Source organism: Plecotus auritus (assembly GCF_963455305.1).
Source record: "Plecotus auritus genome assembly, chromosome: 1".
NCBI classification, from domain to species: domain Eukaryota; kingdom Metazoa; phylum Chordata; class Mammalia; order Chiroptera; family Vespertilionidae; genus Plecotus; species Plecotus auritus.
Window position 1 is genome coordinate 83,999,684 of NC_137770.1, and position 15,447 is coordinate 84,015,130.

At 45.9% G+C, this 15,447-nt stretch overlaps 1 protein-coding gene across 1 annotated transcript; it reads right to left on the reverse strand.

Annotated features, from left to right (window-relative positions):
- Positions 1 to 7,040: 7,040 nt before the first annotated feature.
- Positions 7,041 to 13,577, reverse strand: PSMB5 (proteasome 20S subunit beta 5). The gene is made up of 3 exons (XM_080662787.1): positions 13,350 to 13,577; positions 11,866 to 12,172; positions 7,041 to 7,539 (listed from the first exon to the last, which is right to left on the reverse strand). The coding sequence occupies exons 1-3, from the start codon at positions 13,545 to 13,547 to the stop codon at positions 7,253 to 7,255; spliced, it is 792 nt and encodes a 263-aa protein (XP_080518913.1). The 5' UTR covers positions 13,548 to 13,577; the 3' UTR covers positions 7,041 to 7,252.
- Positions 13,578 to 15,447: the final 1,870 nt, after the last annotated feature.

The following is a 15,447-nucleotide window of genomic DNA, read 5'->3' on the forward strand; positions in this document are numbered from 1 at the left end:
TAAGCTCGAGTATTCCATTGTGTAAATGTACCACAGCTTTTTTATCCACTCTGCTTATAAACAAAATAGATCCAGACTGATGAATTTCAGAGGGAAGGCAGGGGTGAGGGTGGGTGGGTGGGTGGGGAGAGATTCACCAGGGAATTTATACTAGAGGCCCGGTGCACGACATTTGTGCACTGGGGGGTAGAGGGAGTCCCTCAGCCTGGCCTGTACCCTCTTGTGGGGAGTGGGCCTAAGCTGGCAGTCAGACATCTCCCAAGGTGTCCTTAGCGCTGCTACAGAGGTGGGAGAGGCTCCCGCCACCGCTGCTGCACTTGCCAGCCATGAGCCCAGCTTCTGGCTGAGTGGTGCTCCCCCTGTGGGAGCGCACTGACCACCAGGGGGCAGCTCCTGCATTGAGCATCTGCCCCCTGGTGGTCAGTGCACGTCATAGCGACCGGTTGTTCCACTGTTCGGTAGATTTGCTTATTAGGGTTTTATTATATAGGATATGCATACCCATGGACACAAACAATAGTGTGGTGAAGGCTTGGAAGGGGCAGGTGCAGGGTGAAGGGAGTCAAGGGGAGGAACAGGGGGTGATATCTGTAACATTTTCAACAATAAAGATAAATTTTAAAAAAGATTAAGTTGTGAGTGCAGCCAAGAGACACAGGGTGATTATGAACCTTCCATAGAACCCTGGTGCTTAGTGGATTCCCTCTAATCAGACAACACTGTACGTCAGCACTTGAGATGAGCGGCTACAGTAATACACAATGGCCTATGTACTGCTCTGTGTGCATGGGGAAGCTTAGAATGTACGATGTCCTGGGATAGTGATGGTGTTGAGGCTAGGCTGGGAGAAGAGCTGCAATAGTTGCAAAAATATCCCCTTGACTTTGGTCCCTTGTGGTGTACCCACATTCCTACTTGGACCTGCTTTTCTTTCTTACCCGAAGCACCTGCTATTCTTGTCTTTCTGGGAGTTTGTGGCCCTCCTCTCTTTATTTGAACAGCCTTGGCCCTGAGCATGTATAGAAAAAAGGGGATGTGTTAGCGATGTGTGAGGTGCATGGACAGGGAGTATGCGGGTAAGGGGAGAGAAGATTTCTTCACGAATTTAAAAATGAAATGTTAAAAGACACTGAATCTGTGATCCTGACTCAGTTAGCCTGCTCCTCTTCTGAGAGAGGTTTCTACTTATCTGGTTTTGGCCTGGCTGGATTGAGGTTATTCTGAGAGAGCTCAAATCTCTCCAGCCTTGCACAAGCAGTGTAGACACGGAGAGATTCTTGCGGAATCTAAGTGACTGTGACAGTCCTAGGGCAACACACAGAGGCACGTGCTCATTATGTACAGCCAGAGAAATTATCTGTCTCCAGGGGGACATGTTTCATTGTGCATTAGCTTCCCGCCGCTCCTTCCTCCCTATTCCGCTGCCCACTCTCTCGATCACTGTCCTTCTGAGTCTTCTTTCTCACTCCCTGACCCCCCTTCACAGTCCACCTCTGCCCATCAGTGTCTCCATCCATCTTCTCTGCCATGTCCATGTCTCCCTCTCCACTTTGCTCAATCTTATTTTTGCTGTCCATGAGTCGCTTTTCTGTTTTGTCTCTCATTTGTCTCTTGTTCTCTCACTTTCTCGAAGTCTGTGTTTCCCTCTGTAACACCAGCTTTTTGGGTTCCCAGCAGCTAGTGATAACCTTTTCTTGTTACATTAAAGTCCATAAGCAGCACTTGGTTTATTGATTGACTGGTTTTTATGTAAATTCTACGGAGGAAAGAAAAGGGGATTTTTATAAAGTGAGAGAATTTTTTATAAATAAATCAAACAAAGGGAGATTAGAAAGAAGAGGCAGCCTGAGAGGATGGTAGGGGTGAGCAGGGGGAGGCATCAGAAAAGATTGAATCCACGATGTCTGATGCCCTATCAAATAACCTAGTCAGATATTCATGGCTGATGACAGCTAAATATGGACTAAAAAGTGTTAAGATCAGTGAGGCTTGGCACCTAACTCAGACAAAAACTTCAGGGAATAATGAGCTGGGTTAAATAAATCCAAGAAGCTGATATGGGTAGAATTTTTTCTGCCTGACCCACTAACAGCTGTGAATGGGACATTTTAGAAATGTTTTTTATTTAAATGCTTCAGTGGGGCATAGCCCCTGGAAGCAAGAACCTGGCTCTGAGGCCCAGCCTGGGGAGCATGGCAGGAATGCGGGTGGTCAGCTGCCGCGTGGGAGCGGGACCGAGGGGGTGGCCTGGGTCAGGCGGGAGGTGGCAGCAGCTGCTGATCAGGGCAGTTCCCATTGCTGTGTTAGCTCTCCTCTTGCTCACTATAATTAAAACTTTCCCAATATGATTCTGGCTTCCTAAAGGGAAACTAGAATTAAAAAACAAACAAACCAGCAGAGATGCTTGGTTGCAATTTACGTATATTTTAAACCATAAAGCATTTGGTCATGTCTTGAGGTCACTTCTGTTAGTCAGTTTCAAGGTAACTAATTTTCTGCTATAGCCCAGGCAAACAAACAAAAATAATAGAAAATAAAAAACCTAACTGTATTCACCAAATGAGATAGGCTCATGTCTCATGTAAATTCTTCATTGACCCAATCACCCTCTTTACTTCTGAGACAAGGGACATGCTTCCCCGTTTCTCTCCACCTTTTTTCACCTTCCTCCCTTTTCATCCCACCTCTTTCCTGACAGATAGACCACATAGAATCCGTGGACCAGAATAAATCTGTTGTTTTATTCCCCCTCGAAGGATATAACCTTCCACTCCCCACATAGCTTTGACAGTTTTCTCATTTGCTAGCTGAGGAGGATATCAAGAGACGTTGACCTTCTGGTTTTGCCTAAAGAGGGAACAATCAACGACTATTATGCTTCAGTCCCTGATTTGCTTTCACTGTGCCCTTCCTCCCCACTCCCCACGTCCTCACCTACCTGTCACCTTCCCTCATGAGCATTCTACTCACCCCACAGTGCACTGCTGCTCCCCACAGCCCCCCTTCCCTGGTGTGGAGATGCTTCAACCCCACAGCATTCCCTGCTAGCAAGAGAAAGCACGGGGCCTCTAGGAGTGTTTGCTCCCTATTTAATTAGATTAGTCCCATCAGTAGAAAGAATTAGATTTTGGTGTTACTGTGCTATCTGTGGAAGGAGGAGATATTGTCAGACATCACTTAAAGAGCCCTGTCCCTTGGATGCCTGGGAACTGCCGAGAGAAATTAATCTTCCAGCTATTTAAGGCAATTTCTTTTCCATCATCCTTTGTCAAGAGGATTGCATTGGGAAATTGAATCTGATGGGAGTCCCTGAACTGGTACACTCCACTCAACAGCATCTCTCCAACCCTATGTGGCATCCATCATCCCACACAAGCAGAGACATACATTGCTGCAAAGCCAACTTCCCACCAGTCCCCAGCAACAAGAAACCACACTGCACACAGGGGATAGGATTGGGTCTAGAGTCTTCCAGTTTTCCTCTACCTCTTCTCTACTCTCTTTCCAAAAAACCTACCACAAATTGACCTCTTCCATTAAGTGAGTTTTCTTTTTATCTAAGATCCAGGAGAGGACAGAAGCAGGGATATGCCAGAACAGAACATGGGACTGTTGCTTATGCTTTTTCTTGCCTGAACATAAGACTCAGCTAGTGAAGAGTAGGTGTTTAGATTAAACACCCAAACCACTGCCAAAGCCAAGGGTGAGACAGAAACAGGGCAAGGGCAACATTGCTTTAAGACCATCTTTCTCCAGACTGATTTTTCGATCATGGGCTAAGAGCCTAGGCAGGGGTGGGCAAACTTTTTGACTCGAGGGCCACAATGGGTTCTTAAACTGGACCGGAGGGCCGGAACAAAAGCATGGATGGAGTGTTTGTGTGAACTAATATAAATTCAAAGTAAAGGAGCGGAGGGGAGAGCAAGAGAACCGGACAGAACAGCCGGATCCGGCCCGCGGGCCGTAGTTTGCCCATGGCTGGGAGGGAGTTTTATGCTCTCTGGGGTCATAAAGAATTACAATCTTCAACTTTCTTTCCACCCTTAAGGTTATTTCCAGGGCGGGTATTTTCAGACTGTGCTCCTTGGGCCCTGGCTGGTGTAACCCACTGGTTATAGCATAGTCTCATGCACTGAAGGGTTGCAGGTTCGATTCCTGGACAGAGCACATAACCAGGTTGTGGGTTTGATACCCCGGAACACATGTGTAAGGCAACCAATTGATGTTTCTCTTGCTCTGGAATCAATGAAAAACTTATCCTCGGCTAAGTATTAAAAAAAGTATTTGTGTTCCTTGGGGCTTTAAGAAGTGCCAGGGAGTATGTGTATGTATGGCGGGTGGAGGTGGAAAGGGAGTGTTGTAGATCCAGGGGCGGGGAAGTTCAATGGTTGAGGCTCTGGACCCTTCAGTTCTCTTTCAACCTGATTTAATTTCTTTCAGATGTTGGGATTTCTCATAAGAATTTTTTTAAAGAAAGGTTCTAATTTTTTAAAAGATCTGCATCCCAGCCAGTGTTGCTCAGTGGTTGAGCATCGACCCATGTACTAAGAGGTCACCTGTTCAATTTTCGGTCAGGCACATGCCTGGGTTTCAGGGTTGATCCCAGGTGGGAGGTGTACAGAAGGCAGCTGATCGATGATATTTCTTTCACAAATGTGTCTCTTTCTTCTTCTCCCTTCCTCTCTCTAAAACCAATAAAAACATATTTAAAAAATAAAAAGATCTGCAAAAACAGTGTCCTAAGTGAGAGGATGTCTGTACCTCTGCCTCTCACACAGTTCGCCATTGGCCAATGGCTCCTCCCTGCTTTGCCCGCAGAGCAGGTCCAGGTCCATGCTGGCAGCTCCCTGACTCCAGGGAATCCTGAGGCTCTTTTCAGCAAAATGAATCTCCTTAGGCACGAGAGTCATTTGTTTTCCAAACTCCCTTCTCCAATCTCACTAATTCCCAATTTTCCTGCATTTGACAAATGGAATTAACAAGCCTCAATCAGTTCCTGGCGGACAGCCCTCATTAATCAATAAGTCGACTGCATAGGCTGAGGGGAAGGGAAGGTGCAGGAAGGAGAGGTAGCCACAGCACGGGAGGAGGCTTTACCCCTCTATTTCTATGAATGACCCCTCCTAAAACATGATACTCAGTTGTCACCAACCACTTTCTTCACTTTTTTAAATACAAAGCAGTATTGTTTATGCCTTCCTATCCCATCAACCTCCACCTTTCCTGTCTATGCCTTCTCTTTAACAGAAGGTCTTGCCATCTGCTGCCACCACTAGCTTGGGAACCCCCTCTCAGTGCTGGGTGTGATGAATCAGCCATCTCTCTGTTTCTTCCCCACCCACATGTTCCAGTGGCAGTTCTGTGCTGCTTCCTGCCCAGGAGTATATAAGCCACCATCATCCCTCTCTGTCCCCAACACACACACACTGTAGGGCTACCAAGCTTGTGGTCACTACTGCTTTCGCATTCACCTTTTTGTCTTCTCTTTTCCTGGGGTCCAAGCTTTCCCTTCTCAATTGGTTTAAAATTCAAGATTTACCTTCTTCGCCTTTGTGCTCTGCATGTAACCAGTCTACCCTCCCCCATCACAAGGTGAGAGCCTCTGCAGCTCTGCCTGGTACAGCCCTGTGCATCTTTCTACCTCATCAACTTTTCATCTTTGCAAACGGAACCAGGAAGTCACTCCCTCCTCCCTGCTCCTCTCTCCTTCTCCTTTGTTATTAGCTTCATAAGTGGGGACATTAATGCATTCACTAGACAATGTTTTCACACCACTGTTTCCGGTAATTAGTCACTTCCCCCACACTGTCCTGGCTTATCCTATCTAATAAGAGGATTATGCAAATTAACCACCACTCTGCCACACCCACAAGCCACGCCCATCAGCCAATCAGGAGCAAGTATGCAAATTAACCCAACCATGATGGCTGCAGCCACGGAGAGAGCAGGAGGGAGGCTTGGGTTTCCCCGGCAATGCAGGAAGCCAAGCTTTCCGCACACCCTGGCCGGCCCAGGCTTCCGCTTAAGGCTACAAAGTTTCAATTATAGAAGATAAATAAATCCCAACAAAAATGGCGGCAGCCACAGAGCTGGAGAGAGCAGGAGGCTAGGGTTGCTCCGGGCGACGGAGAAAGCCAAGCTTCTGCAGCTCTGGCCTGCTTTGGCCTCTGCTTAAGGCTACAAAGTTTCAACTGTAGAAGATAAATAAATCCCAGATACCAGGGCCTCCGCTTGGGTCGCCAGGGGCGTGGTCAGCCTGCAAACCACCACAGGCCCCTCACCCAGGCCGCCCCATGCCCCAAGGGAACCCCCACCCTGACCCAGGACACCCTTCAGGGCAAACCAGCTGGCCCCCACCCATGCACCAGGCCTCTATCCTATCTAATAAAAGAGTAATATGCAGATTGACCATCACTCCAACACACAAGATGGCTGCCCCCATGTGGTCAAAGATCCTGCCCCCATGTGGACACAAGATGGCCACCACAAGATGGCCAGCAGGGGAGGGCAGTTAGGAGGGACCAGGCCTGCAAGGGAGGGCAGTTGTAAGCGATTAGGCCAGCAGGGGAGGGCAGTTGGGAGGGACCAGGCCTGCAAGGGAGGGCAGTTGGGGGCAATCAAGCCTGCAGGGGAGGGCAGGTAGGGATGACCAGGCTGGCAGAGGAGGGAAGTTGGGGGCAAACAGGCTGGCAGGGGAGCAGTTAGACATCAATCAGGCTGGCAGGGGAGTGGTTAGGGAGTGATCAGGCTGGCAGGCAGAAGCGGTTAGGGGCAATCAGGAAGGCAGGCAGGCGAGCAGTTGGGAGCCAGCAGTCCTGGATTGTGAGAGGGATGTCCGACGGCCTGTTTAGGCCCGATCCCAGTAGGGATCGGGCCTAAACAGGCCGTCGGACATCCCTCGAGGGGTCCCAGATTGGAGAGGGTGCAGGCTGGGCTGAGGGACACCCCTCCTCCACGCACAAATTTTGTGCACCGGGCCTCTAGTTTGACTATAAAGTGCTTAGAGGAGGGACAGTGTGAAAAAAAGACACAACACAGGCTGAGGTCCAGTAGTGTAATGTTAATATCCAAGAAAGGAAAACCAATCTTTACCTCCACAACAGCTCATTAAAAACTGTAACAAGAGGTCAATGCACCAGAGCTTAAAAAAATAATCAATACAATTGGGGACCCCTCCACTATAGAATGGGGAGTTGTACCCATATTACCAACAACAGTCACCCCAAACACAAGTAGCTATATCCACCCTCCTTCAGGGGGTAGATCCAGTGTACTTGTCATGTAAATCAGCTACATTATCACTGGAGACTCGGATCCAGCCATCCTCACGGACATGGTAGAGGTTGACCGAACCTCCTGAGTAGGCATCTCTATAGGTGGCTTGGTAGATGGCTCGACGGGCCAGATCATAGGCCTCTTCCACCTCTAGGTCATAGGAGTAACCCCGATCCATGACCCCATATGCATACACAGAGCCAGAACCTACAGAGAAGGTGACCCCCGAGATCCGGTTTCCTTCACTGTCCACGTAGTAGAGGCCTGGAAAGAGAGATGAGGTTAGCAGGAAAACAAATGACCACCCCTTTTGACATCTAATTCACCCTCCAAGGCAACAGATCTCCATCACTCTTGAAACCCAAGGGAGACCAGCAGAAATACAAGAAAAAAGCACTACTATAAAATTGCTTTAAAAAAAAAAAGGCCGGAGGAATCAAATTAAATATTAAGACTCCAGGATTCCACAACATACCAACCCATCTCACCTCACATTGTAGTAACCACCTTCTGTCCTCTCTGTATAATCAAAAAGCAAGTATAATTCAAATGACTTAGGTTTCAAGCACAGAACTTCTATGCGAGATAATAGTTAAAACAATCCTAACCCTCAAAGTTTAGACTATCTGGGGCACAAGACCTACATCATACAGTAGAGAATAAAGCCCAGAGTTCCAAATCACTTCCCACTGTGGTAGCCACTAGCCACATGTGACTACTGAGCATTTGAAATGAAGCTAGAACCACGTCACGCAATGATATTTTGGATCTATTAGGTTAAATAAAATATTCTATGAAAATTTGTTTAATTTTTAAATGTGGCTACTATAAAGTTTAAAATTACATATATGGCTCACATTTTATTTCTACTGGACAGTGCTGGTATAGACCAGGGGTTGGCCAGGCCAACCGCCTGTTTTTATAAATAAAGTTTTATTGGAATACAGCCACACTCACTTGTCTATGACTGCTTTTGCTCTAAAGAAGGACAGTTAAGTAGTTGAGACAAAGACCATATTGACTGCAAACCTAAAATACTTATTACTTGGCCCTTTATGAAAAAATTAGCTGACCTCTCGTATAGATAAAAACTTAAGACATTGCCAAAACCGGTTTGGCTCAGTGGAAGAGCGTCAGCCTGCGGACTGAAAGGTCCCAGGTTCGATTCCGGTCAAGGGCATGTAACTTGGTTGCGGGCACATCCCCAGTAGGAGGTGTGCAAGAGGCAGCTGATCGATGTTTCTCTCTCATCGATGTTTCTGACTATCTATCACTCTTCCTTCCTCTCTGTAAAAAAATCAATAAAATATATTTAAAAAAAAAAAAAAAAAACTTAAGACATGCCCTAACCGGTTTGGCTCAGTGGATAGAGCGTTGGCCTGTAGACTCAAGGGTCCCAGATTCGATTCCGGTCAAGGGCATGTACCTTGGTTGCAGGCACATCCCCAGTAGGGGGTGTGCAAAAGGCAGCTGATTGATGTTTCTCTCTCATCGATGTTTCTAACTCTCTCTCCCTTCCTCTCTGTAAAAAAATCAGTAAAATATATTAAAAAATAAAAAAACTTAAGACAAAGATTTAATAAAATTTTTTATCAATTTCAGCTGCCTTTGTCACCATGTTCAGATTCAAACATCTTGTCCTCAAATACTATCAACATTCTCCATTATTTACCACTCATCTCTCGTGTCCCACCAAGACACAATTTCTGCTGTATTTTCAAGTTCTGTAATAGTTTCACTAACCTTTTTCCTATTTCAGTGGTTCTCAACTCTTACTATGTACTAGAATAATCTAAGGGAACTTTTAAAAAATGCCTAGGACTTACTCAAGGTATTCTTTTTTCAATTGGTCTGGGGTGAGGGATAAGCACAGGGCTTGTTTTTTAAGTTCTTTGGGTGATCTAATGCAAGCCAGGTTGAGAATCACTGCTCTCATCGATTTTCAGGTTCAGATGGTTCTAATGTCCACCCCAATTTATCTCCTCCTCAGTCCCACTGCCTCTACCTTGCTTAGCTGGCTCACCATTTGGTTCCAGTTTATCTTCCTGGCTTTATGGATCTCTACTCTTCACATTCCTTTAGTTCCAATTAAATTGGACTTCCAAATACTTCCCCCCAGCCCTCATGCTTCTCCCTTCCTTTGTTCATTGTTTCCATCCTCTCATTTCCTCATCTTAGAAAATTGCAATCTGTTCATGAAATCTTCCCCAATTCCTCCCATCAGAAGTAATCCTCTCCTCCTCAAAACATCAGCATTTAAAAAATGGTATTTAGCCACAGCCAGTTTGGCTCAGTGGATAGAGCGTCCAGCCAAAGACTCAAGGGTCCCAGGTTCGATTCTGTCAAGGGCATATATCTCATTTGCAGGCTAAATCCCTGGCCTTGGTCAGGTGTGTGTGGGAGGCAACCAATTGATGTGTCTCTCTCACACTGATGTTTCCTGCTGTCTCTCCCTCTCCCTTCCACTCTCTAAAAATCAATGGGAAAATATCCTCAGGTGAGGAAAACAAAAGAAAAAATGGTACTCATCTCATTCAGCCTTGTATTAAGTAATCTATGATCCTTTCTCATTCTTGCTTCTTTTTAAATGTATATATATATACTTTTATTGATTCCAGAGAGGAAGGGAGATGGAGAGATAGATAAAAACATGAATGATAAGAGAGAATCCTCAATTGGCTGCCTCCTGCACACCCACACTGGGGATCGAGCCTGCAACTGTGCATGTGCCCGGACTGGGAATTGAACCTCCACCTTCTCGTTCATAGGTCAATGCTCAACCACTGAGCCATGCCAGCTGGGCTCAGACTGCTTCTTGAAGCAAGGCTTTGACTTATCCTGAATGGGACAGGCTGTCAGGAGGGCTTTGAGAAGGTATAATTTAACTTATGCTCTAGCTTCCTAGGTTTTTCTTGCTAGCCAGCTTCTATACACTGTTACACTATTTCCATCACTTGTAACAAACCAAATAGCTAAGGGTTCAAAGCAGCATTTCCAAGGTGCTTCCCTAGATCATGCAAAATGTATGAACTGTTCTTGCACACCTTTCAAAGAGAAGTGTCTCAATTTCCAAAGTAACAACAAAATGAGCTTCTCTTTCACATCCACTTTTTAATCTCCTCATTCATTTTCCATTGATATTCTCCAAAGCAAGGGAAAAAGTGGTGGGTATCCCATAGTTGTTGGACAAAGGAAAACTAGGCATTTAGTAAGCAGGTAAATGAATGATGCAAAAAAAAAAAAAATAGGAGAAAAGAATAACTATTTTTTAAAAATATGCTTTTATTGATTTTAGAGAAGAAGGGAGAGGGAGAGAGCGATAGAAACATCAATGATGAGAGAAAATAAATGATTGGCTGCCTCCTGCACGGCCCCTAGTGGGGGTTAAGCCCGCAACCTGGACATGTGCTCTTGACCGGAATCAAACCCAGGATCCTTCAGTCTGCAGGTGGACACTCTATCCACTGAGCCAAACCAGCAAGGGCAAGAGTAACTATTTTTAAGCATCAAGGAGGAAAATTACACAGAAGGTGACTAACTGTATTCCAACTTGACTAAAGGAACATTCAAAACTGGCTGAGCGTGGCTGGTGTGGCTTAGTGGTTGAGCATCGACTTATGAACCAGGAGGTCATGGTTCGATTCCAAATCAGGACACATGCCTGGGTTGCGGTCTCTATCCCCAGCGTGTCGCATGCAGGAGGCAGCCGATCAATGATTCTTTCTCATCATTGATATGTTTCTCTTTCTCTCTCTCTCTCCCTTCCTCTCTGAAATCAATAAAAATACATATTTTTAAAAATTGGCTGAAAAGAAGTTGACATCAGATACAAGGTTGAATTTCCTGGCAAAGTTTTTATGTACTGGAAAGGAAACTAGGCTAGGAAATTTCTTTTCAGAGATGACAGAACAAGACCTAGGGTGAGTATATTAAGCAAGGAAAGAAGATGTACATGAAGGCCCCTTCTAGGCCAAAGAGTCCTAAAGGAAAAAAAGAAAGAGAAATGACTAACTTTTGAGCAGCTACTTCCTATATATTTGGGGTCCAATACAGTAACCCTAGCCACATACGTCTATTGAGCACTTGAAATGGGGCTAACATCACTTGTGGAAATGATTAATTTAGGTATTTTGGATTAAATAAATTGTTAATTTAAAATCAGGTGTGGCTCACATTATATTTCTATTAGATAACACTGACTTAGATTTTTTATGTCTATTATTATGCACTTCAATTCTCAAATATACTCTTGGTAGGTCTTATTACTTTATGGGAGAATAGAAGCAAAAATATTATGTGCCAAAAACTACATGCTTTATGTGTATTACTTCATGTAACAGATGATGAAACAGATACTGAGAAAATAAGAAACCTGCCTAAGGTCACATGACCTTAGGTAGTCAAAGACACAGCTAGTCTAACTCCATGCCCTTTTCCACACCAGAGTGCCTTCCTTTAACAAAGAGGATTGAGAAACTGATCGACAGATCCCAGCAATGATCCAAAGCCTTTTCTTTCACTCATCTGTTCATCCAGTCCCTCCTCTCTGTATTGTCAGCCCAAGAATTATGAGATTGAAGCTTAACTCACCAGGGCCTCTCTTATCCCAGCCACAGATCATGGTGCCCATGGACAGCCCCATGCCTTTATACTGATAAACCATGTTGGCGAGCAGTTTGGAGGCAGCTGCTACTGAGATGCGTTCCTTGTTTCGAAGCTCATAGATTCGACATTGCCGAGCCAATAGCCGCTCCCAGAAGCTGCAATCTGCTGCACCCCCAGCCATGGTGCCCAGCAGGTAGGGGTTGATCTCTATCACCTTCTTCACTGTCTGGGAGGCAATGTAGGCACCCGCTGTGGCCCTGGAGTCTGCTGCAACAATGACTCCATGTTGAAACTGTTAAGATCAAAGGAGAACACAAAGCAGGCCACGTTAGACCACAGAAACATCTCCCTGACATTTCTTTTTGCATCAGTGCAAACCCAGTACATCTCTTTCTCTGTCATTTTACACTTCACAATTTACCAGCAATTTTCAACTGGTGTGCCGCAAGAAATTTTAAAACATGCAATACCTATTTAGTCAGGGCACTGACATCTTTCCCCTTAGATTGTCAAAAAATGACAACAGCCAACGCAATAGTTGTCCGGTGTGAATGAATCAAAATTATACCTATTTTTGGGGGTCAGATATATAAAAAACATATATTTTGGTATGCCACAGAATTTTAGTGATCAGTTTATGTGTGCCATGAGATGAAAAAGTTGAAAATCACTGCAATATACTTTTCCACATATTAATGTCACTTGAGCTTCACATCAGTTCCGTGACATATAAACAGTATTTCTTTCATTTTATAGATGAGGAAAAAGGCTTAATGAGATAGAAGGACTAGTCCAAGACCGCAGAGCTAGTTATTGCAAAGCTGGGCCAGGAATCCCAACAGTCTGGCCCAGCCGTGGGCAAACTACAGCCCGCAGGCCGGATCCCGCTGTTCTATCCCGTTCTCTTGCTCTCCCCTCCGCTCCTTTACTTTGAATTTATATTAGTTCACACAAACACTCCATCCACGCTTTTGTTCCGGCCCTCCGGTCCAGTTTAAGAACCCATTGTGGCCCTCGAGTAAAAAGTTTGCCCACCCCTGGCCCCTAGTACTGCAGCGATTCCCCTCTTGTCATAGCGTTTTCGTTATCCTCGCCCAGAGGGGCCGTTCCGTTTCCAAAACCTTTGGTGAATGGTTACAACCGCCTTCCCTCTGCCAAAGTTCCTTGCTGCTGCTGCTGCCTCCCCTTTTCAGGGAAGAAGCAACCTGAAGTCGCCAAGTAATCAACCTACGCAGCCTCAGGGTCTTTCTCCCTCTTGCCCCAGCCCCAGCCCCAGCCCCAGCCCCAGCCCCAGCCCACCCCCTCCCGGCCAGAGCGAGACCCACGGCCTCCCGGGGCAATGAAACCGCCAGGGGCGAGACAAGCGACCCAGCCTCCGCCTGGGCTTCGCGGCGCGGCCACTGCGGGCTCCGGTCCGGGAAGGGCGCGGTCGCGCGGGGCTCAGTCCGGCTCAGCTGCCGGGTCCGAACCTTGAAGGCCAGGGTGGTGGTTCCATGAAGTATTTCGATTCTCGGCTCCTCTGGGACACCCCAGCTGGGCGCGGCAAGGCTCAGCCCATCGCTGGGACTACCTGGACCCAGGTCCAACAGATCTGCACGACCCCCGAGTCCGAAAAACCCGTGCCGGTTCACCGGTACCGAGCTCTCCAACACACTGGCCAGCGCCATGTCTAGTAAGGGCAATAGGAACCGCCTCCGAGAACGCCTAGTAGATACCGGCCGGGCAACGTCTTGCCGTCACAGCTTCACTTCCTATTAAATCTCAGGGAGGAGCCATTTTAACTCCTGGCAACCACGCCTCCAAAGAGCCAGATGCAGGGTACCATTTTCGCCGAGCGGGCAAAAAAAAAAAAAAAAAAAAAAAAAAGTGACTTCATTACCCTTAAATTCTAAAGGGATATGCTTGCCATTTTAGGTTTTGTCTTGCAAGCGTTACTAGATTAGATTAACCTCAAATTCCTAGGAAGCGATCGGAAACGTCCACGTCGAGTGAGGGAAGCTAGGCCGGCCATCTTTGAGAAGGGCGTGACTGGTGGAAAATGGGTTCTGAAACCTTCGCTGTAAGTTGTCCCCGCCCAGCCAGGTGTCCAAGCAACACTTCACGTCTCCCACTGCTTCAGCACCCTAGTAACGCCACTGAAATTGAAAATGCCATTTTGTTTTACTGGATAAAATAATGATTTACTCTGAGGTCATTTTCCTACGAAGTTAATTAAACCACATTTGTTTGTGGTAAAAACACAACAAAAAGGGAAAAAAAAGAGAGATAAAGGCGCAACAAAATAAAAGTGCTATACTTCTTGTTTGATGGCGTTAAGCACTACACACCCATGTTCTCTAGCAGTAACCAATTTTTAAGATTTCATATTATCTTTACTCCCACCCTCTGGTGGAAATTCTAGTAATGAAGTGCCCAAAAGGCAGATGGAAGAATAAAGAAGGAAAAGCAAAGGGCTTAGTTAGTCCACAAACTAGATTTTCATTTCATCTCCTGAATAACGGCGTCATTTACAATCTCAGAGGCTGGAGAGAGATGCGGCTCCATACTAAGAAAGAACAAGAAAAAAGGTGTACTAAGAGGTTCTCTTAAGGTTGTTAGACCAGCTCTTTATTCAGGAATGCGGTAGTTAACTGTCTCTCCCTCTCCACCCACCTTCTGTTTTCAAGCCTTTTGGGAACCATAACAAGGAAGTGGGCAAAGGTATGAAAGTTGCCTCCCGCTTTATAGTTTTATGAAGTTAGTGTCTGGCCTTCCTTGTTGGATTCCAGCAGTAACACCCATCAATATCTGAATTCCACTTTCCTCTGATGCCCAACTCAGCCCCTTCTCTTCCCCAGCAAATTCTGCATGTGTTGTATTTTTAGTGCTGAAATTTGGCAACCCTCCCCAACCTCCTCCATCAGAATGTAAGGAAGCAGAAGATCCTTATCCGTGTCTCACACTTGGATGGCATTGAGCAAGTATTATTTTGCATTCGTCTCTGCATTGCACCTAGTCCTCCTCCTGACTTCTCTCAATGGTTCTTTTACTCTGTCATTAATAGCATTTGTACCTCTTTAAAAGCACTTTCACATTTTACCTACTTTTAAGTTTACATTTATCTCCTACTGGATTGTGAGCTTTTAAAGACAGGCATTTCGCCCTAACCAGTTTGGCTCAGTGGATAGAGCGTCAGCCTGCGGACTCAAGGGTCCCGGGTTCGATTCCGGTCAAGGGCATGTACCTTGGTTGCGGGCACATCCCCAGTGGGGGGTGTGCAGGAGGCAGCTGAATCCATGTTTCTCTCTCATCGATGTTTCTAACTCTCTATCCCTCTCCCTTCCTCTCTGTAAAAAATCAATAAAATGTATTTAAAAAAAAAAATAAAGACAGGCATTTCTCTGTTATTCATCTCTGTGCCCACTGTGTGCTTAACACATGTTTGCCAAATGAATACCTGAAAGCATGACAATAATGTTTTTCAGTCACAGGCTTGACGTCCTGGCTCAGCTTTGACAACTCCCTTTCCTTTCCTCCGCATACAGAAAGTTGCCAAGTCTTGATGATTCTTCCTCTACAGTGTGTCCC

What these genes read in the sequence shown, in the direction of transcription:
- PSMB5 (XM_080662787.1), bottom strand. Translation starts at nt 13,547, where the DNA reads ATGGCGCTGGCCAGTGTGTTGGAGAGCTCGGTACCGGTGAACCGGCAC. An exon ending in CCACCACCCTGGCCTTCAAG is followed by an intron (nt 12,173 to 13,349) that starts GTTCGGACCCGG and finishes TGATCTTAACAG; the next exon opens with TTTCAACATGGAGTCATTGT. An exon ending in CTGGGATAAGAGAGGCCCTG is followed by an intron (nt 7,540 to 11,865) that starts GTGAGTTAAGCT and finishes CTCTCTTTCCAG; the next exon opens with GCCTCTACTACGTGGACAGT.